The sequence below is a fragment of the Hypomesus nipponensis genome, chromosome 25, assembly GCF_054491055.1.
Source record: "Hypomesus nipponensis isolate SF chromosome 25, ASM5449105v1, whole genome shotgun sequence".
In the NCBI taxonomy this organism is placed as follows: Eukaryota; Metazoa; Chordata; class Actinopteri; order Osmeriformes; family Osmeridae; genus Hypomesus; species Hypomesus nipponensis.
In genome coordinates, this window is record NC_140385.1 from 13,175,808 (window position 1) to 13,200,732 (window position 24,925).

General features: G+C 41.7%; 1 protein-coding gene across 6 annotated transcripts in view; it reads right to left on the reverse strand.

Moving 5' to 3' along the window:
• focad (focadhesin) overlaps positions 1 to 24,925 on the reverse strand; it is a 181,879-nt gene that overhangs the window by 16,610 nt on the left and 140,344 nt on the right. For all 6 annotated transcript variants that reach the window (XM_084692195.1, XM_084692196.1, XM_084692194.1 and 3 more), the window contains 6 exons: positions 24,818 to 24,898; positions 24,564 to 24,692; positions 24,253 to 24,368; positions 23,842 to 24,102; positions 23,561 to 23,650; positions 23,093 to 23,270 (listed from right to left, as the gene is read on the reverse strand). In XM_084692195.1, the coding sequence (XP_084548321.1) occupies positions 23,093 to 23,270; positions 23,561 to 23,650; positions 23,842 to 24,102; positions 24,253 to 24,368; positions 24,564 to 24,692; positions 24,818 to 24,898 (855 nt within the window). The remainder of the gene's footprint in view (positions 1 to 23,092; positions 23,271 to 23,560; positions 23,651 to 23,841; positions 24,103 to 24,252; positions 24,369 to 24,563; positions 24,693 to 24,817; positions 24,899 to 24,925) is intronic.

A 24,925-nucleotide genomic window follows, 5' to 3' on the forward strand; every position in this document is an offset into this window, starting at 1 on the left:
AATATCTATATGTGGCTACCTATCAACCTTTATTAGCTAATCTAAAACAGGACTTTGAGCGCTGGGACCATCTGCCTCTCTCTTTGGGTGGAAGAATCAATGCGGTAAAGATGAACGTGCTGCCTATGTTTTTGTATATTTTTCAATGTCTTCCATTTTTTTTTAACAAAATCTTTCTTTTGCAAACTGAATAATCAGATCTCAACCTTTAATTGGAACAAAAAACCACCAAGAATTAAAAGAACTATATTGCAGAGACCTCGTACAATGGGAGGGATGGCACTCCCAAATTTCATGTATTACTATTGGGCGGCCAACATAAGAGCATTGCTGTATTGGTTGAGGAGCAATACTACTGCCCCTGCGTGGACAATTCTCGAGAACCTCTCTAGCAGCTTTATTGTGTTCCAAACTACCATTCACACAGCCTATTTCTAGCTTCACTTCTAATCCAATTATAAGACATTCAATTAAAATCTGGAATCAGGTTAGGAGATCTTTTTCCCTTAAAGATTTATCAATGGCTGCACCAATTGCTAAAAATCACATGTTTATCCCATCATTGATGGATGAAGCCTTTGATGCTTGGTCTAGGAAGGGGGTGGTCTCGCTGTCTGATCTCTATTTTGATGGTAATTTTACCTCCTTTGAACAGCTGGTACAGAAGTATAACATTCCCAAATCACATTTTTTTGGGTATTTGCAACTTCGGAACTTTGTAGTCTTAAATTCCGATTGCTTCCCATCGTGCCCTCCCAATTCGCTGTTGGACTTAATTTTCAATTGTAAATCGGTCAAAAAAAAGGGCTATGAGCAGAATCTACGAACAACTCAATATATACAACTTGACACCATTGGACATACTTAAATAAGTGGGAGACGGACTTAGATGAACCTATTTCAGAAGAAATGTGGCACAAAATAATAGAGGATTTTCTCATCATCCATATGCCTTAGACATGATATTATACAATTTAAAATTGTTCATCGTCTGCACTGGTCTAAAGGCAGACTCTCTCAGATTACTGATATAGACCCCACATGCGATTGATGTAGGCAGGATCCCGCCACTCTGCTGCATATGTTCTGGATAAGTCCAAGACTTTACATGTTCTGGCTGAATATTTTTTAGACCTTCTCTGGGATACTTGGAAAGGTAGTCAAGCCATCCCCACTAATTGCATTGTTCGATGTAGCCCCTAAGACGCCTCTCTTAGTAAAAGGGAAGTCAACATGGTGGCCTTTTGTTCGCTTCTAGCTAGGAGGCTGATACTGTTTAAATGGAAAGACCCTATTCCACCGACACATAGTCATTGGATCAGGGAGGTCATGTGCCATCTAAAATGAGAGAAAATCAGATATACAGTTAGAGGGTCTACTGAGAAATTTTATAATATTTGGCAGCCTTTTTTTACTTTTGTTGAGGGAATGGAAGCTGACAATATGACAATGTAAACAATTTCATTTGTATAATTTATATTTACTTTATTCTTTTTTTTCTTTACGGATGTCTGATTATGTAATATTTGTATGCATATGTCTGGTATCTGGGAGGGTGGGGGGGGTTGTTTGAGTTTGTTTATCTGTAAAATGTAAAAACCAATAAAAAGACCTTGATCAAAAAAAAATTGCCAGACAAAATGTTTCTGTAGACTTGCGAGTTCATTTTGCTGCTACCATCATGTGTTACATCATCAATGAAGATTAATGAGCCCGTCCCAGAATAAGCTATGCAAGCCCAAGCCATGACATTACCTCCACCATGTTTCACAGATGAGCTTGTGTGTTTGGGATCATGAACAGTTCCTTTTTTTCTCCAAACTTTAGCCTTTCCATCACTTTGGTAAAAGTTAATCTTTGTCTCATCAGTCCATAAAACTTTGTCCCAGAATTTTTGAGGTTCATCTCTTTACTTTTTGGCAAATTCCAGCCTGGCCTTCCTATTCTTCTTGCTAATGAGTGGTTTGCATCTTCTGGTGTAGCCCTTGTACTTTTGTTCATGAAGTCTTCTGCGAACAGTAGATAGTGATACCTTCACTCCTGCCCTCTGGAGGTTGTTGCTAATCTCACTAACAGTTGTTTTAGGGTCTTTCTTTTAGGGCTGCAACTAACGATTATTTTAGTAATCGATTAATCTGTCGATTCTTTTTTCGATTAATCGATGAATCGGATAAAAAAACAAAAAAACATTCATTTCCAACCCTTTATTCAAAAACAGAACTGACAGTGCAAATTCACAGTGCAAAACATCTTCAGAATGTGCACAAACAGGCAAACAATTTTGAAAAAGTTATTAATACTAGCGTGGATTTAATGCTATTTTCAGAGATGAGCAATTTATTTGAGTTTTGTTTAAAACATTTTTGAAAATGGAAAGGTTGTGGAAGTAGGCCACACTTTATTAAAATAATCTGGTGTATATGTATGATTTTTTGACACAATTTTGAAAAAAGTTAAAGGTCACATGACATGCTGTTTTTGGATGCTTTTATATAGGAATTAGTGGTTCCCTAATACTGTATCTGAAGTCTCTTTCCCAAAATTCAGCCTTGGTGCAGAATTATAGCCACCACGAGTAGTTCCGCAATGAGCTTTCCTCAGCTGTTTCTGTGTCTGTAGCTTTAAATGCTAAATGAGGAGGAGAGGCGGCACCATGCACTAATGTTTACAGTGGATGTATCGCAATGGCTCGTAGACCCATTGCTGTAAGATGCCTCGAATTTGCCCATTCTCATCTGATAAACCGGGTTTGCAGAGCTGCACACAATCATTTCAATGTGGGGAAAGGCGGATATTGCAAGCGCCATAACACCAACAGCAGAACGTTATCCACATAACAACGAAGCTCTACAACACTGCGTTACAGAATGTGTATTCACACACATACTTGATGCTATCTACCTTTACATTAGCGACAGCACCTCAGCTGATGGCTGCAGAGCTAATGTTACAGCCAGATTCTAAGGGTAGCAAGCTAGGTAACCATATCGCAAGCAACAAAATTATATAGCGTTAGTTGAATTACTTGTCCGAGGTTTGAAGCTGGACCAAGGAGTAGGCTACTGATCCAGAATTTAATTTCAGACGGTCAGCAAGGCTAACTTTGTATTGGCTCAAGTTAAGGAAACAGTGGTAGCTGAAATGTTTGGCGCAGACATGCAAAACTTTGAGAGGTTGTGTTGACGCATTTCCAGCGAAAATATGTGCAGAGGCTCCTTGTGACGTCAAAAGGAGCAGATTTTCAAACGGAGCGTTTGAGCCTTCATTTTATCCAAGGCGGAGAAGAACACCCTGGGCTTAGTTTACACCTATCGAAAATTCTAGCCACTGGGGGACCAAAGGCAGGCTAGAGGAACTCATTAATGTTAAATAACCTCCTAAATTGAAGTTTTCATGTCATGTGACCTTTAAGATTTGCGAGGATTAAGCTATTTTCAAAGATCAGTGATTTTCTATCATTTTATTTGAAACTTAATTGAAAAAGTAAAGGCTGTGGAAGTATACCAGACATTGTTAAGATACTCTTGTGTCTGTCTGAGGTTTAACATTTATAAAAATATTATAAAAGTCCACATTTTTCAAAATGGTATGGGTAGTTTTCACCCGGTCCCTAGCGCGACGCTGCAAAGTAACGTCTTCCAAATGTGAGATGAATGTCGAATATGAAACTAACTTCACCCTGGTCAATTAACACACCTTTTCGACGTATTTAGTGTTAAATTCTCCCACACCTTGGATGACTTTGGTCGTACTGATTTCTCCGCCATGTGTTTCAGAACAACGTTACTCAACAACGTTTCTCCGATGGTCTTTCATCTACCTCCGCTTTGCTCCGCGCTCAACTAATCTTTTTTTTAAATACTCAAACATCTCCGCGACTTAATGAGTGGTGTAATAATCGTGCGACACAACGAATCGATAACGAAATTCGTTGCCAACGCTTTTAATAATCGATTTAAATCGATTCGTTGTTGCAGCCCTACTTTCTTTACAGCTCTCTCAATGTTTCTGTCATCAACTGCTGATTTTCCTTGGTCCACCTGTTCAACGTCTGTTACTTAGTACACCAGTAGTTTTTTCTTCTTCTTCAGGACATTCCAAATGGCTGTACTGGCTATGGCCAATGTTTGTGCAATGGCTCTGATTTTCCATCTTCTCTCAGACTCACAATTGCTTGTTTTTCACCCAAAGACAGCTCTCTGGTTTTCATGTTGTTTTCACCTCTGAATACAGTCTGCATAGGCAAAACCTATCCTACCCAATCTGAACCTGAGCGTAGACATTCAGTGCTATTTATTGATGGAATAATGTATGTAATAGGACACACCTGGGCAACAAAACACACCTGTCTGTCACATGTTTCAATACTTTTGCTCACATGACAAATGGGTAGGTTCGAACAAAAGGTGCTATTTTCTAAGTTGTGCATCAGATCCAGATGTAACTACCTGGAAATAAAAGCTGAAACATTGATCTTTGGTCTCACATTCATTGTTTGATGTCAAGCCCAAATGTTTTCAGTCTACAGCAAAAATAAAGTAATTGGCCTCGCTGTTCCAATACTTTTGGAGGGCACTGTTTGATGACTTGATCGACAAAATACCCGGGAGTTCGTCTTTTGCAACCGACATGCGCAGTTGAGCCTGCTTGACAGTCGTGTGACGTTGGGTGCAAATGGTCTATTCACCTTGCCCCGCCCACTTTTTTCATATTTTTGCACTTCCGTTGTGTTTGCACTTCCACTTTACCGGGGACATCATTCAATTCAATGGAGAACTTCAGAGAAGTCCCGCTGCTAAAATATTAAATAATTTGGAGGATTTGTGCAAGATGTGCTGTGTTTGTGTGCTACAACAAGTCAACAATACACCCTTTCACTGGATGGCTTGAAAACGACTTTTAAGTGTTTATATAATTTATTTGCCGGTCAGATCGCTGCCCTGCATTCTGCTGTGCCGCGATAAGCAGGCATCACATTAGCCACAAACATAACATGTTCTAACGATTTCACTGCAGGGCATATGCATTTGCTATACTTTGTTTGAAAGCTTAGGTCCTGTAGAATTCAGTCGTGTGATTAAATTTACAGTTAGTACATGTATTTGAGATTTCCCGGCAAAACCGACCAGCTAGCACTGTTAGCAGTAGAACGTTAGGTGGCTTCTTGTTTATCTACTTGAGGCTCTAGTTTTTACATCAGGTCTCTGCTTTTAGCCATAAACTGCATAAATGTATGAGTGACAAATTGTGCTGTAATAATAAACAGTAACAACCTTTTCATCGAGGGGCTTTGGTACAAGCTGTATGCAACGTGTTAAAACTTGCACAATAAGTATCTTCCTTCCTATCTAATGGCAATTAGAAAGACGCATCTATGAAATAATTTGATTTCTGCGTTGTTTCAAAAGCTTTACATTAAATTTAGAAGCACTGCAGCAGTTGTTTTGCTCACAGCCATGCCCATACATTTGGTTATAATCTTGTCTACATCTACATGTACATCATCTACATGTACATCGTACAGTACATCATCTACTTATATCATGAATTGAGAACACTAAAACATACTAAAATATAGCTAGTTTATCTTGTATTATACCCTTTAGTGATACGAGCAGACAAAAGGAAACTTCAGTGTTTTTTTTTATTCAGCGCCTTCAGCCAGGAATCCTCAACTTTGGTTGGAGGTCGATGCAAATTATGTCGGCCGACAACACTCGGACCTCTTCTTTCCATGGTCAAAACAATGATAATACAGGGTCTGATTCCGTTTTCTCCACCTGTTATGGCAGCCACAAACTGCAGTTGACGCTGGACATCTCTTTTAGCCATAAATTAGTACCAGAGCTTGTTTAACCAGAAATGAGAATACGCGGATGGCCGCGCCCATCGTGACTTCCGGAATAAGGTCGATAGCAATAGGTGTATTCGACTTCATGCAGCGCCGGCGTTGTCTGCATGAATATTTGACCATTAAACAAATTGATGGTCAAATATTTACAATTGTGTTAACATTTTAAATGCATTACAACACGTTCATATCGAAGACGAGTTCGTTAAGAATAAGCTACATATATTAGCAGGTCGACTGACTGATTTCCTTATCATACATTCCTGTAGCACCACAGTGCAATTCCCTGTTCAGCTCAGCTTCCAAGGACTTAAAAGAGGCAGCTTTAAACAGTTATAGCTACACCTCATGCCTTGTTTCTGTTTAACCTAATTCTCACATTCTTCGATAATATTTAATATTCATCCCTGTGCCCAAAAAGCCCAGGCCAACTGGACATAATGACTACAGACCCGTCGCCCTGACCTCTGTGGTAATGAAGTCTTTTGAGCGCCTGGTGCTGGCACACCTCAAAGCCATCACAGACCCTCTACTGGACCCCCTGCAGTTTGCCTACAGAGCCAACAGGTCTATGGACGATGCAGTTAATATGGCCCTCCACTTCACCCTACAGCACCTGGACTCCCCAGCATCCTACGCCAGGATCCTGTTTGTGGACTTCAGCTCTGCCTTTAATACCATCATCCCCGCTCTGCTTCAGGACATGCTCTCCCAGCTGAACGTGCCTGATTCCACCTGCAGGTGGATCACAGACTTCCTGGAAGCAGTGCGTTAAGCTGGGAACACAAGTCTCTGATTCCCGGTCCATAAGCACTGGATCTTCCCAGGGCTGCGTCCTTTCTCCTCTACTCTTCTCCCTGTACACCAACAGCTGTACCTCCAGTCATCCGTCCGTGAAACTCCTGAAGTTTGCGGACGACACCACCCTCATTAGGCTCATCTCTGGTGGAGACGAGTCTGACTATAGGTGGGAAGCAGACAACCTGGTGACCTGGTGCAGCCAGAACAACCTAGAGCTCAATGCTCTAAAGACAGTGGAGATGGTTGTGGAATTCAGGAAGAACACAGCCCCACTCACCCCCATCACCCTGTGTGACTCCCCAGTCAACACTGTGGAGTCCTTCCGCTTCCTGGGCACTATCCTCTCCCAGGACCTCAAGTGGGAACTGAACATTAGCTCCCTCACCGAGAAAGCACAACAGAGGATGTACTTCCTGCGGCAGCTGAAGAAATGTAACCTGCCAAAGACAATGATGGTGCACTTCTACACAGCCATCATTGAGTCCATCCTCACCTCCTCCATCACCACCTGGCACGCTGCTGCCACTGTCAAGGACAAGAGCAGGCTGCAGCGTATCATCCGCACTGCAGAGAAGGTGATTGGCTGCAATCTGCCTTCCCTCGAGGACCTGCACACCTCGAGGACCGTGAGACGGGCGAAGAAGATTGTGGCTGACTCCTCCCACCCTGGACATTCCCTGTTTCAGTCACTCCCCTCTGGCAGAAGGCTGCGGTCCATCAGGACCAAAACCTCACGCCATACAAACAGTTTCTTCCCTTCCGCTGTTGGCCTCCTCAACAAGGCCAAAGCTCACACTGACTGAATGTCCTTAAAAAACTATTTACATTTTGCACTACACTCAATTCCTGTAATTATTTGTATTTTATATTGTATTCTATATTGTAAATTGGCAACTTATATTTTACTTTATTGTATATTTTATTTTAATTATATTCCACTTAGTATTGCTAGTTTATGTATCCTTAGTATAGTTAGACCACATATTTAAATTTAAGATTCCTATATGTTTACTGTATGCACCTTCCTGCCAAAGCAAATTCCTTGTCTGTGCAAACTTTCATGGCGAATAAATCCCATTCTGATTCTGATATTGTTTCGTTGATCGTTCATTCATTCATTCATTCATTCATTCATTCATTCATTCATTCATTCATTCATTCATTCATATACAGTAGGCTAGGCTAGTGTTGTTGGGGGGGAACTAGCCAGTGAACTAGACAATTAATGTAAAATTTGATTATCCGATTTGGTTTTGAAACTGAAAAATTATAGAACGAAGGACACAAGGATTTGTCATGTAGCTAATTGTCTATATGAGAAGATCTGTGCAGTTCAACACTCAATTACACATTTCATCAAACCATTTCACAGAGGACAGTTTTGAATGAAAACCTTGAACAATTTAAAGAATGATTTGCTAAGCCGCTGTACCGTGTACTCATCACAAACGCAAGCTATAAGTATGATTTTGTCGCTAACAGTTAGCCTATTAGCGATGCTAATATCTCCTGTATCTAGCATAGGTAGAATGCTAAATCATATATATATAAATAACACTAGTGATATGTCAATCGTGAACGTTTCGTTCTTTTGAACGAATCCTTACAAGGACTCAGGAGTAACGAGTCCTCTCAAGGAGTGATTTGTTCATTTTCTTGTGGCCGCGCATCGGGACTGTTGCATAGGCTCGTCATTTCCCGACTCGGTCTTCGGGTACGAGGGTACTATTTTTTTTTAAGAATCAACTTTTTGATATCTATTCAACTTTTAAAATATCACTGATTATGTTTCATGAGTTTTTCAAACCATTTCTGAGATTTACATGGGTGTGTACGTGAGAGCCTAGAGGGCTGACTGAAACGCTTAGAGTGGAGGGGACCTTGGATGTTGTTGAAAAATTATTTACTAGTTTGCCAGCATTGCCAGAACTTTCGCTCTTCATGCTTCGTTTTTGGATCAATAGATAACTAATTCTGTGCTGGTCGTAGACAGATGTCTGTGGAATCCAACAGACTTACACATTTGTTCAGAGCCCCACGAAAACGAGACAAAGTCCAACTCTCGCCCCACGCTATACGCTGAGAGCGTATAGCGTCCTACTGAAGTGAACATCGAGAGCGCTGCATTGACTGCGAGTGATCAAGGCTGTAGTATAATATTGAGTTTAGCTAAAACTTAACTCTTGGGTCGAGCTGAAGGGTCAGCAGTTAGATAACCAGTTCAAACTGGTCAGGAAGTAGCTAACCAGTGAGTCATTTTCGGTTTCAGGGTATTCTTTTGTTTGACAGTAATTGGGGGCGTTGTATATTTGCATTAGCATATTTAAGACGGTTAGCACTACAGAGGCAGCCTCGTCTGGCAGCCTCGACACACTAACACTCAGTCGAACAAAGACAAAGGAGTCTACCTGCGGGAGTCCACCAAGGAAGATCGACGAGGCAGATCAACTCTTCTGATAAGTATCAACCTACTTATATTCATAATTAGATTATATTCTACCTAGAATTTTTAATAGCTAGCATGTGTTTCCTTAGCATTCCTGTTCATTACACTACCCATAGACATAGATATGTCACAAAGTATATTCGGTCCACTTCTAACCTTCACTACCTATCCAGATCTTCTCCACCTGCCCTCTCTCTTTCTTTAGGGCTCTGGAACTGCCAGTATGCTGTGAACAAGGCAGACTTCATTAACCTCTGTAACCCCACTGCACATTTCTGATCACTACTTTATCAAATTCTCTGTCTCTCTCCCTCCAACCCCTCCTACCTCCCCTCCCCTGGTAACTTTCCGGCGCAGCCTTCGCTCCCTATCCCCCTCCCATTTCTCCTCTATTGTAACATCCTCCCTCCCATTGACGAGTTCTCGTCCCACCCCACTAACACTGCCCCCGACACCTTGTTAACCACTTTAACTGCATCACTTGACTCTCTCTGTCTTCTGTCAACCAGGCCTGCATGACCCTGCCCAGACACAAGAATTAGCAACAAAACAACAAGTTAAAGTCACTTACTTGGTCAGGAGGCAGTCACGACGTACATTCAGTAAAAACACTATTCGCTCAGAACGCTCAACGCTGAAATGCTGGCTGGCAGCCACTCGCTATCCATACAGTGAATGTGTAGTGGCAAGTCATAATCTAGCGATTGATTTGCAGAGATTTCGAGTAATATAATAAAAGGTTACACATGTCAACGTTTATGTCTGATGCATCTTTTTTTTCAGCCGGAACAAGACCCGTTACTGTACATAGAGTGCGGGTGGCATTTAATCTTTCACTGGGCCTAAAAAAAGTGTGGAAAAAGATAACCTATTGTGTGCTGTAGATAAGATCATGTCAGATCCAGAATGCGTAACGGATTTTTGCTTAATGTGTGTAAAAGTTGTATTTTGTCTGCACATTTGCCATGACATTATACGTACTACAACAGTGATTTAAGAGAACTACAGCTCTGAATTAATCTGTCTGACTGACTCCAAGCATGGTGCACTATGGGAAGGCCGGCGGTGCAGAGCGGTAAAAAAAGTCTGCAGTGTGAACGCACCGTTACGGATGTTATTCGTGAAGAACGGTCCACCCTTCGAGCAGCTGAGAGGAGATGGCGCAAGTCCAAAGACGGTCTGGACCTTGATAAGTATCACTCCCTCCTTAAATCCTTCTCTTCTCACATAACTGGTGCTAAAACCCTTTACTTTCTTAACAAAATTAACTCTGCTTCAAACCCCACAAACTTTTCTCTACCTTCTCCACCCTTCTTAACCCACCTTCCCCACCCCCTCCCTCCACCCTGACAGCAGACAACTTCTCCTTCTTTGAGGAAAAGGTCTCCGACATTAGCAGTCGGTTCCCTAAACCCACCTTTCCTACCCCCTCACCCTCCATGACTGACCCAACTTAATGTCTAAACTCTTTCTCTCCCCTATCCGAGGCAGAGCTCTCTGACCTCATTCTCTCTCATCGCCCCACCTCCTGTCCCCTTGATCCTGTCCCCTCCCCTCTCTTTCAAACCATCTCCCCCTCCATCATAACTTTTCTGCTCCATGTCCTAAACTCCTCTCTTACCTCTGGCACCTTCCCCTCTGCCTACAAACAGGCCAGAGTTACCCCTCTACTCAAAAAACCCTCCATTAACCCTGCTGTCCTCCAGAACTACAGACCGGTATCACTGTTACCCTTCTTCTCTAAAACAATTCAACGTGCTGTATCTAACCAACAACCTGCTTGACCCCAACCAATTGGCCTTCAAGACCGGCCACTCCACAGAGACTGCCCTCCTTTCAGTCACCACTGCCCTCCAGTCTGCCAGAGCGGCTTCGAGGTCATCCGTCATCATTCTGCTGGACCTTTCTGCAGCATTTGATACGGTTAACCGCCAGATCCTGCTCTCCAGACTTTCTGAGATGGGCATCACTGGCACTGCACTCCAGTGGATCTCATCCTACCTGTCGGGAAGATCCTACCAGGTCTCCTGGGGAGGCAAACTGTCAGACCCTCGCCAGCTCTCCACTGGTGTCCCACAAGGCTCCGTTCTTGGACCCCTCCTCTTCTCTCTGTACACCACCTCACTTGGACCAATCATCACCTCCCATGGCTTCTCCTACCACTGCTACGCTGACGACACGCAGCTGTACCTGTCGTTCCCCCCGACCGATCCGGGGATCTCAGCTAGGATTGAGGCCTGCCTCGCAGACATCTCCGCCTGGATGACCGAGCACCACCTCCAGCTGAACCTCGCCAAAACAGAACTTCTCATCATCCCGGCCAAACCCTCCATCTCTCACAACCTCTCAATCACCCTGGGATCTGCGACGGTGACCCCCTCATCCTCTGCCAGGAACCTTGGGGTTACCATGGATGACAAGCTCTCCCTCACGGCCCACATTGCTGCGGTCTCCCGGTCGTGTAGATTCACCCTCTACAACATCCGGAAGATCAAGAGATACCTGTCTGAGCACTCCACCCAGCTGATTGTCCAAGCACTTGTCCTCTCCAAGTTGGACTACTGCAACTCGCTGCTCGCCGGTCACCCAGCATGCGCAACCCGCACTCTTCAGAGGATTCAGAACGCAGCGGCCCGCCTGGTCTACAATCTACCCAGATGCTCCCACGTTACCCCGCTCCTCATCTCCCTCCACTGGCTACCCATAACGGCCCGCATCAGATTCAAGACCCTGGTACTGACGTTCCAAGCAGTGAACGGGACTGCACCCGACTACATCAAGTCTCTCCTGCAGCCTTACACCCCAACCCGCCACCTACGGTCTTCTTCAGACAACCGCCTGGTGGTCCCACCGCTCAAGACCGCCCGGTCCCAACACAAGCTCTTCTCCCGCCTGGCCTCCCAGTGGTAGAATCAACTCCCCACCTACATCAGAGACACAGACTGTCTCTCCACCTTCAAGAGAAGGCTCAAGACGCACTTGTTCCGGGAGTACAACGGTACTTAGGAATGGTTTGCTGAACCCAACGCTGGTTTCCTCAAGGATCACAATGAATCTTGCTTAGACTGTTGCTCTTGTTGGTTAGTGGTAGCTGATTTAAACCGTTGTATTCTATTTTAGTTAATCCTATTTTTATTGCTTTCCAACAGGTACACTTGCACTTACAGATTCATGTTATTTAATTGTAACTTGCTTAACTACATGCTCTTATGGTTTCTTCCCTTTAGCACTTATTTTTTGGTTGTTCACAATGTGTGCTTCTTGTTTTTGGCTGCCAGCAATGCTTTGGGGCTATCTTGTTGTTATTATCAGTGACCTATGCACTTGTAAAGCTCTCTCTTGGAAGTCGCTTTGGATAAAAGCGTCTGCTAAATGAATAAATGTAAATGCATAGAGACCAATGCAAATCTGGTGACAAATTCGTCAGAGAAAGCAAAAATAACCAGTTTTAGAAACTGCCGGTAGAGTAGTATTTCTGACCGCACAGACATTATCTCTGGTTTCGGCACATTCTTGGGCCTCGGAAATTATCCTTATTTTTTGAATTTAGTTTTGTGTCCAGGTTAACTTGTTTGAGGTGTGGATTCTAGCTACATTTCTATTATTCTCTCTGCCCTCAGCACGTTAGCAGCCATAGCTGCACCATCACCGTGGCAACCACACAAACAAGTGCCACTCAGTGTCTAACACAGGTGATTGGTATTAGCTGATTTGTGGGGACACAAGACAAGCTAGTCAGTCAACTCGTCTCATTAAAAGACTTACCTTGAGTGTCCACTACAGCGGAGCGGCGCAGAGCGTCGACTTCCAATTCATTTTCAATGAAACCGGGCGTTGACGCTCGCGTATGCTCCCACAATGCCCTATACGAGCGTCAACGCCCGGTTTCATTGAAAATGAATTGGAAGCCGACGTTCCGCGCCGCGCCGCTCCGCGCCGCTCCGCTCTGCTGTAGTAGACACACACGGTAAAGGTGAGTTCACACAGCAGCGTTTTTTAACGCTGGCCTTCCCACAGTGCACCACGCTCGGGGCGTGTTAGAAAAGTTAATACAGTGTTGTAGTTCTCCAAGGTCACTGTTGTAGTTTGTGTAAAACGGTGTCATGGACAAGTGTGCAGACTTGGGTTCATGTACTTACAATATCAATAATTATTGATATACATATAAGTGCTCCTGCCTTGATCAAAATACAGCTTTTACACAGCATGATGCAAGGAATCAGATAAGCTGACTAGATGTTGCATGATCTTGTCAACTAGGCTATAGTACAGCACTTCATACATTTTTCCAGTAACATTCGCAAGGTTATGGCCACGACACATTTACTGTATGGCTAGCGAGTGACTGCCAACCAGCATTTCAACGTTGAATGTCAATCGTGTGCCGGGTGAACTAGAGTAGCTAGACTACTGTAGTATGCAGCTAGTACAGACGAAAGTTAGAGCTACGTAGGTAGCTAATATGACGAGACACACCAGGGACACCGACAACCTCGGCAACCCTGCGCCAGGTATATATTTTTTGTTAACGTCTCTTTAATTGTACAGAGGCTTACAAAACAAGACTGGGTGTGTAGACACATGTACGATAAGTTTCTCCTACATCTTGAAACTTAGAAAACGTTTACCATTACCAACGGTTGCTACATTACAAGAAACCAGAAACCAATTCACAATGCCACAATGCCCTATGTGAGCGTCAACTCCTGGTTTCCTTGAAAATGAATTGGACCACTCCGCCCGCTCCGCTGCAGTGTGAACGCATCGTAACGGTGCGTTCACACTGCAGACTTTTTTACCGCTCTGCACAGCCAGCCTTCCCACAGTGCACCACGCTTGGGGGCGTGTCAGACAGATTAATTCAGAGCTATAGTTCTCTTAAATCACTGTTGTTCGTATAATGTCATGGCAAATGTGCAAACAAAATACAACTTTTACACACATTAAGCAAAAATCTGATACGCATTCTGGATCTGACATGATCTTATCTACAGCACACAATAGGTTATCTTTTTCCACACTTTTTTTAGGCCGAGTGAAAGATTAAATGCCACCCGCACTCTATGTACAGTAACGGGTCTTGTTACGACTTGAAAAAAAGATGCATCAGACATAAACGTTGACATGTGTAACCTTTTATTATATTACTCGAAATCTCTGCAAATCAATCGCTAGATTATTACTTGCCACTACACATTCACTGTATGGATAGCGAGTGGCTGCCAGCCAGCATTTCAGCGTTGAATGTCAATTGTGTGCCGGGTGAGCTACAGTAGCTAGACTATGCAGCTAGCACAGAAGAAAGTTACGTAATGTGAAAAACTGAATTAAAGTACAAAATACAACACACCAGGGACGCCGACAACCTCAGCAACCCTGCGCCAGGCATAATTTTTTTTGTTTACATCTCTGTAATTGAACATAGACGTATCATACAATACTGGGTATGAAGACACACATACGATGAGTTGATCTTCCATCTTGAAATTGTCAAACCTAGAAATGTTTACCATGACAAACAGTTGATACAGTTGAAACAGTTGTTACAACAGTTGTTACAAGAAACAAGAAACCAACCCGATTGGCCATTGCTGGCATTTTCCCATTCAATTTCAATGAAACCAGGCATTGAAGCCCGCGTAGGGCATTGTGGGAAGGCGAGCGGGGCATCGCCCCTCGCGTAGGGCATTGTGGGAAGGCGAGCGGGGCGGCGAAAGTTGGATTATCTGAACTTGATGTAAATGAGGAGCGTGAAAACGCCAGCGATGGCCAATCGGGTTGGTTTCTTGTTTCTTGTAACGTAGCAACTGTTGTTACATGTGTAATTAGTTATGCGATTAGGCTACTCAAACGCTTTGAGTTTAGGTGGTATTTGAGACTGGAAGAACTCCTACAATAAACTAATTCCGCATCGCACAAGGTGCAAACAACCTTAGTCTGGTTGAGGTTTCCATTGGGAAGCTTCTTAAAAACACATTTTCCTTGAAGCAAACCCGGCGGCTTCATAGCTGCATCTTAGTTAGCATGTCACGTTTGATGTGTGGTAATTTCATACATAAGACGTACACAGCATACACATACAAAGTTCCAGAGAACTTTTCTTGACATAAGTTTAGCCATTTCATATTTGTTTACAACAAATTCCGGAACATTCTTTAATGAGAAATCTATTATTTTGATCCAGGTTTGAGAAGAAAAATATTGGGGAAGATAGTTTTGGTTATTTTGACTGGAGTTAATCTCTCTAATAATGCCATGAATCTGTGTGTGTATTTTTAGGGCAGCAAGTTTCTTACGGTTATCTCAAGAACCGGGCACTCTGCAAAAGTAAAAACAATAAAAAATATCACCAGTCTGGCTTGCTCTCTGTTCTCACAGCCATCTTGAGTTGACTAGCTCGGAAAATAGAAAGAAATAGAAATAGAAAATGTTCTATAAACCGCAGTCCCCAAAGCACAAGTTCTTTTTCCGAAACGGTAGCTAGCTAGCTTTGGTTAGCTTCCGGGCTAAGTTAGCTAGCACAATACTCGCAGCAATGCTACTACCATGCTAGCAGACATCCCAACCTGCAAAAACTAATTTCAGGGAGGTGGCTTCACCGGCTATGCATGTATGCGACGTTACGCTGTGAGACCCGCATTCGAATGATCACATATGTGCGACACTACTCCTTAACGGGTTGAATAGCATTCATAAAAAAAGTGTTTCTACTGTTGTTTTTATATAAAAATGAATTAGTTTACTGTAGGAGTTCTTACAGTCTCAAATACCACCTAAACGCAAAGCATCCCTTAGCTAATGCGGAAGATACAGGCCAAGCACTGATGTAGCGCAGGGGAAGAGTCATGCAACCGAGGCAAACCTGTCAGCACTGCTCTATCAGCCAAGCTAACTAATCTAATAAACAGTTAATAAACACAAGTACATCTTATTGAACATAACAGGAGATGAGCCCCTGGTCTAATGCACCACTTGGCTTGAGAAACCCGTTCTCAAAGACTTACTTTTAGTCATTATTTGGGTAGCGCAGATTTCAAATGAGTCAAATCTATGCCCACCAATAGTTTTTACTGATGTCAAAACTGCCTGCACATTGCAAATGTGCTCCAACATTATAATCACCAGCTGCATCTCGAACAGGAGTACTATTCCTACCACCTTCAAGTATGCAAATAGGTCTGGGGTAAAAAAGGTGAGAAGGATACGGCGAACGCCCGACCTTCTAGGGTGGTCCGGGGGTATGCTCCCCCGCAAGAATATTTTTTACATTTTAAAGTTACGCGCATAAATCTGGTGCACTTTGAGAATAAAATTAAGAGGCTAGATCTATGTAGAATATGTGCTTTTGTAAACAATGTCATGTTCTTTTAACCATAAATATTTTTTTTGTATACCATACATCATTACAAAAACAACAATGGGATTACATGGGTTGAACTACTTTAAAAAGCCAAAGTCAAAAGCATCACTCACTGTAAAGCTAACACATCCAATAGACATTATTTTTAATATTGTATAAAAATTGTTTCTACTAGATGATGAAAGATCTGTAAACCTCTCCCCACTCTGCCTCTGTTTGGCTGTGAGGTTTAGGCATTAGGGGTGACGATTGAGCCAGTTGTAAAGTTGGGAGCACGGGTAAAATGCTGTGTTGGCCATGGCCACGACCCACCACAATGTTTTTTCATTCATTCAATATTTTGCAGAATAATAAATACATGTATTAATTGGTATCCAGTGACGTTAGTGACTTACAGTATTAGCAAGGGGGTTTAACACTTTGGCAAGGCACTGTATCTATGTCACATTCTCATTGGGGGCTGAGCCCCCCTAAAGCTCTGATCCTAGAATCGCCCCAAAATCTGGCAAACAACTGAAACTAACGCCCTGAAACGTACAGTAGGCTAATACTAGCTAGCTACATGTCTTTGTGTAATGGGGGAAATTACATTGCAAGCGTTAGGTAGCTAGCTTTGCTAGCGTCACTTACGCCTAGCTTACCTTTTTCAATGTTTTCTTTCTAAATGCCGGTAAAAGTTTGATGTAGGCCTAGTGCCAACCGTCTCAGTGAGCGTGTCTTTGTAGAATTTACACAAACTGTGTGTTTTCTTTTGGATGTTATTGTAAACTGTTTGTGGTTCAGGTAACCAAATCTAATTGCTGATTTGGCCAACATCTTCAGACAACCACTGTTTTGCCTATCTTCCTCATTCGATGAGGGGTGATGGGTAATTTCAAATGAGAAATTAGTTCAGTTATTGGTTGCATTTGAAGCGTAACGTTTTACATCCAATAACAGTAATTATATTAACAAATAAATTAAACAATGCACAGGGAATTTTGTGATATTCCGGCAGTTGTGGTCTTGACCGGTCTTGAACTAAAATTCAGTCTTCTTTGTCCGAGACCGAGACAAGGCAGAGTAAAAACGTGGTCGATTCCGAGACAAGACCGAGACCTTCAAAATGTGGTCTCGAGACCAAGACCGGACTCGGGTACTACAACACTGTACGTGACGTACCAAGCATGTCGTTGTTTATAATAGTCATGGGGAGGAAAATAAATATATGCAAGCATACTTTTTTCAGTCAAAACTCTTTGGACAAAGCTTGAAAAAAAAATGTAATACCTAATAAAATCGGGATTAAGACTTTTTAATGCTTTAAGGGCCTTAAGTTGCCCCAAATGGATTTATCAACTTTTAATACTATTTAAGACCCCGCGGATACCCTGGCTTGCAGTCTGTGGTCTACCACAGTCCCTGACGTTGGTCTCATGATTATTTTTTTCCCCTCTAAAAGATAGATTTGATTTTGTAGCGAGTAACAAAGGTTTCAGGGGAAATGTATCCGAGTCAAAGTATCAGTTTTCTTTGCAAAATGTAGTGAAGCAAAGTGAAAGTAAACAGAAATATAATTAGTAAAATACAGATACCATATTTCTTTGAATAAACACCGCGTTGTTTATTAAATAACGTTCATTATTGGTGCAGCGTTTATTCCAGGGCGGCGTTTATTCGAGGGCGGCGTTTAATTAGTAAGAGAGATTTTGTGAATTGTAGCTGCAGTGCAGCCATAGACAAATTCTTTATTGGCATTGTGACAAATGAATCATGCAGCTAAAAACGCAGGTTTCATTTACTACCACTGACCTCCTTGTCTATTCTTTGTTTGTCTATGAGTGAGTAGCATGTACCTGCAGAGCCGGAGACCCCGGAGGGCCGGAGAGCTGCAGTTTCAGGACCACAGTTTAAGGACCGTAGTTCTTGTAACCTTGTTTTATCTGACAGCGGCACGTAGCGAATTGGATAAACATAGACCGGAATAAGATAATCAATATTTTCCTGCAGTAGTGAATATTGTAGGATGACGGCTCAGAGCAAGATGGACTACAATTAGAGTGCAAGTAGCTAATGTGAATCGCGTATGGTTATGTATAAAATTTAAAACAATTCTGGTGTCTTGAATTGGACAGTAAAGTTAGTTAGCTAACTTCAACTTTGCTGTCAATCATTTTATGACACCGCCAACGTCAAACAAATTACTTGATTACAGCTAGCTAACATTCAGTAGTTTTAGCACAAGCTAGCTACACACATAGCAGCTTCAAAAAGAATTGTAAATTGTTAGTCTACTACTTTGTTAATTTGTTTAATGAAACAGTAGCTCGACATAGCTTATGTGAATGTTCAACATATTTAAGTTAGCTAAACGTTTAAATCATATATGGCCTGAATATGCTGGGAAATCTGTCCCTGCAGGATGCAGAAAAGGTCTTCATCTCTGGACCAGTTTATTATCGGAGGTGAATATAGAATGTACATTTTCTGCACAATGCCATACAACTTTATAATCTATTATTAATACCTTTATTATCAACTACTTAAGTAATGCTAATTAATGTACACTACTTTGTTAGTGTAACTGATATTTATGCTCAACTAGAAGTAATATTGTCTGTACTATTTCAGTGAAGTGGAGGAGTTTGATAGGGGGATATCTAAACAATTGTGCACAAAAGGGAGACCATTCAACTAGAAAGTAGTGCTGTTACCTACTTCACAATCTGGGGTTTGAATATTGAAGGGTCAGGAAAAGTGAAATATCACAATGTTTTTTTATATTTGTTTTTCTCGGTCGACTAAGATTTTTTTAGTCGAGCTGCCGTATGGCAGTGTCATCATTGCTGAATTAACGAAATGTTCTACCAAAATTGTAGATTATATTATTTAAAGGGGCAATTGACTGTTTTTTGGGGGTATTTCACACTGTTCCTTAAGGTCTCCAAATAGGGTATGTAACATTGGTTGGGTTGAAAATGGCCCGGGTGCTGTTCTATGCCCACTGACAGATCCTCTGAAATGTTCCAGGGAAAAAAACACTAGCTTTTCTCCTTTTATGGTATGCTCATTAATATTTAGATGAGCTGCGCACTGATTGGTTGGTTTTAAACGAGTGAAGCTGGGGAGCAAAAACGCAAGACGGCCAACAGCAGCACTCGCTGAAACACCGAAGTTGGAGACTTGCAATAAAAACGTGCAAATAAATGTATTGTGTCTACACAACACTGTTTTCAACAGATTGACTACATGTCGTTTGAAATGATAACATTACTTGTTTCCACTTCTGTTGTTGAAGCAAACTGGATTGACTTGGGTGGGTAGAACGTTAGGCTACAGCTTAGCAACCAAACCATATCCTGATTCTATTCGGCTTCAGTTAGCTAGCTAGCTCTAAATAACTTGCTGAAAAATAACATGACCAAGATCTGGACAAACATGCATCTTGAATTGTAGATTTACATTACACAGATTATTTATTTGAATGAAACACAGTCAGGAACATGAATCAACGTTAGCCCCATTGCCAATAAAATAGGCTAAATTAGCACACATTCTACCTATGCTCTTGCGTTAGCAAGCTAAACTTGTTTACATGCCTACAGTCTAGGTGTTACTAGTAACAGTTACTAGCAATGCTACCGTATCCTGTATCAAGCACCTGCCTTTCTCCAGTTCTTTCAAATAGATCATCTAGACAGGCGTTAGCAATAAGCCAGACTGCTTTTCGTTTTCTGGCTATTTTTCGGAAGCTTCCCTTCTAATGCCGACCACAGCTAGTCTAGCTAGAGTCATTTGATGTGAGTAGAAACTTATTTAGCATTCTACCTGGTATGCTATAATATAGAGGACACGTTAGCATAGCTAATAACAGTTAGCACAACATCATACTGTCCTTATAGGTGGTTGCAATGAGCATACGGTCGGAACAGCACCTCTTTCCAGTTTCAGCTTCCTAGCAAATCCTGCTTGCAATTGTCCAAGGTTGTCAAAACTGTCTTGGGTGAAATGTTCAGAGCAAATGAATGATTGAGTGTCGGACTTCGCCGGGATCTTCTCATAAGACAACAGCAGCCATGCCTGTTGAATGTTTGGCTCCTTGGGAAGACTGTGAGTGTTAGCCTTCCCTGTAGGCTACAGCCTGGAACACAGCATTTACGACCGTGGTCCATTTTCAATATCCTTGTTAAAATTCAAAACGTTCTTCTTTGTAATTCCTTATAAGTAGCTTACACAGAGCAGCGCGCAGCTAAACTAGTGTCGGAGATAGACGCTACCTCGGGCTGGTCTGGATGTAAATTCTGGGGCGTGACAAAAATACAGACCAGAGCCAATAAGAGGGCGATCACCGGTCCTACGTAGGACCGGTAGCTTTGTTGAAAAGCTAGCGTTTTACAGCCAATTTTTTCTTTTTTGAGATTTGAATAGGAAGGTGTCAATGGACTTTGATATTCACGGTATGTTCATTTTACCCACCGAACTGTCGTTATTCAACTATGACAAGGTAAAATCGGTTTTGCAGTCAATTGCCCCTTTAAGACAAATAAAGCAACTCTAAAATATATAATTTAAAAGAAAAGGTGTAACTGTTTTCTCTTTCGTTAATATGCGCTTTGTTTTGGTATTTTGCACACGGCACAAGCACAATTGGCTGCAGAACTACAAACTGTCATAGCCTACTTTGTCTGTGCTATTAGTCAAAATGGCAAAGAAATCTGTGGTATGGCAGCATTTCATTAAAGTACATTTACATTTAAAAAGTACCGGGCGACTCGAAAAATGTTGAATGCAAACTCTGCCAACAACGGTTTATTTTTCATAGTTCAACGTCGAATAGGATGTAGCCTACCACCTTAAAAACGTAAGTTGGCTTAGCCCTACTTTGCTCATGCTAATGCGCTGGGTTGAAATGAATATGCCTATTATAAGAATCACATCCAAATCGTATGACATTAATCTTCTCCGGCCAAGATAACAAAATCTTTCTCTGTTGCACTGTTCCCCACTCAGCTTCTATGTACGTTTTTAGCTGCAAGATTAGGCAGTGGTAAGCGCACTCTGATGATTTGCATGTAAAACAAAAAATATTTTTAATTTGTAGTACATTTTAAGAGATACTAAATACCATCGGCATTTGGTTACAACAAGACTGGTGATACGAGTCTTATTATTAGTAGGCTAGCTGAATTTGCAATGTCCAGCAGCCATTGAGTCAGATCGCCAAAATGTTTGTGCGTTTTCTTTTTTTGTGAAAACATTTCGATTAGTCGATTTTCTGACGTTTTAGTCGAGTCTTGGTCGAACAAAGAACATCTTAGTCGGGGACAGCCCTATACACAACATTTTTGGTGTGGCGTTTTTTTGAGGGCAGCGTTTATTCGAGGGCGGCATTTATCTGAAGAAATACGGTATCTAAAAAAACTAATTAAGTACAGTGACAAAGTAGAAATACTTCGTATACACCACTGTTGTGATCTAAGAAATATAGGTACCAAAGCCACTGAGAAAAACTTATCACCAGCTGCATCACTATCTATAAATCCAGAAATCTCATGTGTCATCGACATCGCGGGCACTGTGGCTTATCTATAATTTCAGGAATCTGTGTGTGTGTGCCACGAATTTTACCACGCCCAACCAGGATTTGTCGCAAGTCAGCCAACATGTTTGCGTTGGTCACTGTGGCATGTACAGCACACCCAAGCTGATCCCACTTGAAGCTCAAAACGAGAGTGAATATCAACAGAAGAATATTGCAGGGTATTTTGGGATTTGGTGCATTTGGTATTTTGTGCGCTGTGTTGCTCATTCCACAAATACACAATCCTTACAAGTTGTACCTTGTTGTAAATGTGACTAATCAGGCTTTCCAACTATATAAAATACAATACCAATTGTATTGGTAAATACATTTTACCAATACAATTATGGTATTAAATACGACCAAAGTAACGTTTCTGAACTTTTTTTGTTTGTTTATATATATGTTTTTCTTTGCTGGTCCTTGTGTTGCTTGTGTTTTAGATCACTGTCTGGCTTCTCTGTGTCCACACACACACACACACACACACACAGACAAAATCAGCATGCGCACAAACTGAAAATTGCACTCAGACAGAAACTCTTTTGTCCTGTCACATAAGGACCTCTGCATGAATTGTGAATGTGAGGTCCATTTTGTCAAGTTGCAAGTACCATGTTATGGCAATTGCTTATATTGGCACTAAACCTTTTGTACTTTGTAACAATAGCTGTTTTATCTAAATATAGAATAGAATATTTTTGTTGTTTTCCAATTGGGGCAAAATACATGTTTTTTTATTATTTAAATGCAAATGCAAACATATTAAGATATATATATATTGAACATCGTAAAAATTGTGACATATCGAAATATCGATTTTTTAATATATATCGCCCAGTCCCAGTACCATTTGTGTAATTGTAGCATTAAGACAGTATCCCATTGCCAAACAAATCTAAATGAGCTATTCGTAAATTTTCCAAATTTAGTTCCAATATTCTTCAGCACTTCATCAAAACATTTGACTGTCAACGCTGCAAACATTATTCCCGTCATCCTGGAGATGGCATTTGCTTTTTTGAAAAGGTATGTGTGGTTACTTTTTTGACCACAGTTCTGAAGATGACTGACCTGTGTTAGGGCTGGATGCCAAACGGCATTGATGGAAGGTTTGCAGGAGAAGCCAGCCTACCCGCTGGCTAGGCCAACCATGCAGCACTGCGGAAATAACATTGTTCAGCCCCAGTAGTGGTACTCGTCCCTGGGAAGTCAGATAGGCCAAGACAAAGCACGTCTTTTCCACCTGAGTCTGAAAGAGTGTGGACATAAAGCCTTTAAAAACTTAGAAGAGATGTTTGTTGTTCTTTACATCCCTTTTAAATCTGCAACTACTTTGAACCAAGATCCACAAAACAATTTTGAACATTTAGCTTGTTTTGCCCTTGGATGAATGTAACAATGTATTTACGATAGTGTTCCAGACGCTTCTAGGAAAATCTGCAATAACTGGCCATACACCAGCTACTGTCTAAGGTCAAAATGTATAATTGCCCACTTCTGGCTTATATTGTTTTTGTATGTAACAATGTGAGACTGTACCTCTGTGACATGAGCAATCCGGTCAATTTCTGTGTCAGGCAATTTAGACACACATTTGGAGATTTCCAAATACAAGCCCACCTCATTGTCCTACAAATAAAACAATCAATAATTTATGACATTTTACAGTGATAGATCACTGAGGTGTTGTCATGACTACAGTTAGGAGGGAAGTACACACACAATCAAGGTGCTCCATCAGCCCATTTTTTATGTAGCCATGTTATTATTCAACAAAAACAAGAAACTGATTTATAGATATGTTTTTAATGGCTTGTTACCTGTATGTTGTTGGGGAGGAGGGCAAATATTTTCTCTGTGGTGGAACATAAGATGGACCAGCAGTGGTTGGGGGGGTTGGGGAGCGCCATAGCTTGGCCCAGGCCTCTGAGGAGGGAGAGACAGAGGTCCAGGCGCTGTGGCTGGAGCTCAGGGTGGAACTGCCTTACACCCAGGGTCTCCACAAACACTTTAAGCTTATCCTCTGGCACATACTTCATCCACACACTCAGAGTGTCATATAGGTGGCCTTGTGTGTGACACTAGAAAAAAGGGAAAAGTTGGTAAAATCACAGGGGACAGAATACTTCAAATTCTGTAACCCATCTATGTAAACTAACAGTTTATGCTATTTGTGCAATTTCCAAATAGGATACTCATAATTCCTGTATTTCCACCCTGCCCAAACAAACCGAAAGACTGTATACAAGAGGTGAGCATAGCCAGGACCCTAAGAAGAGAGAGGCACTTTGGGAAGATTGGGCCTGACTCGCTGCCAGCTCCATACATTGATGCTGGACTTCTTCACCTACAATAGGCACAAGAACACATTTCCACAGATGTTATGATAATTTGCTTTGACAACTCTATAATTTTTATGGTTTAGGTATATAGTATAAGTGAGAGTGTGACATGTGCATTTGCGTATGAACAAGCATGCCGGTGTGAGTGTGTGTATCTGGTGTTTGTGGGTGTACTGTACATGTTCTATGGTAAAGCACACCAAAGTTTAGCCTCATTAAAGGGGAGAGTATGGCACTCCAGTTGATAGGAGGGTACTGGAAACTTTTGCCTACTGCTGCCAGAGGTCCAAGCGCTGTCTTAACCAGTTCAGGAAAGGTCACCTCAGGTCCTTGAAAGAAAAAATGGTAAGTGGGAAGCTATGAAGTTAATAATTTTAGGGCAAAGGGGGGCCTTAATATGTCTGAAAGATTGCTACTGACAAAATCAATTGGAGGGAAGTGAAAGTTTCCAAACCTTTTCTTCCTGCCTCTGTGATGAAATCCCCTAAAGATCTTATGACACTCTTCTCTGTCAAGTAACTGAAGCTTTGAGGAACTGGATGAAAAAGAGAAATGTATCAAA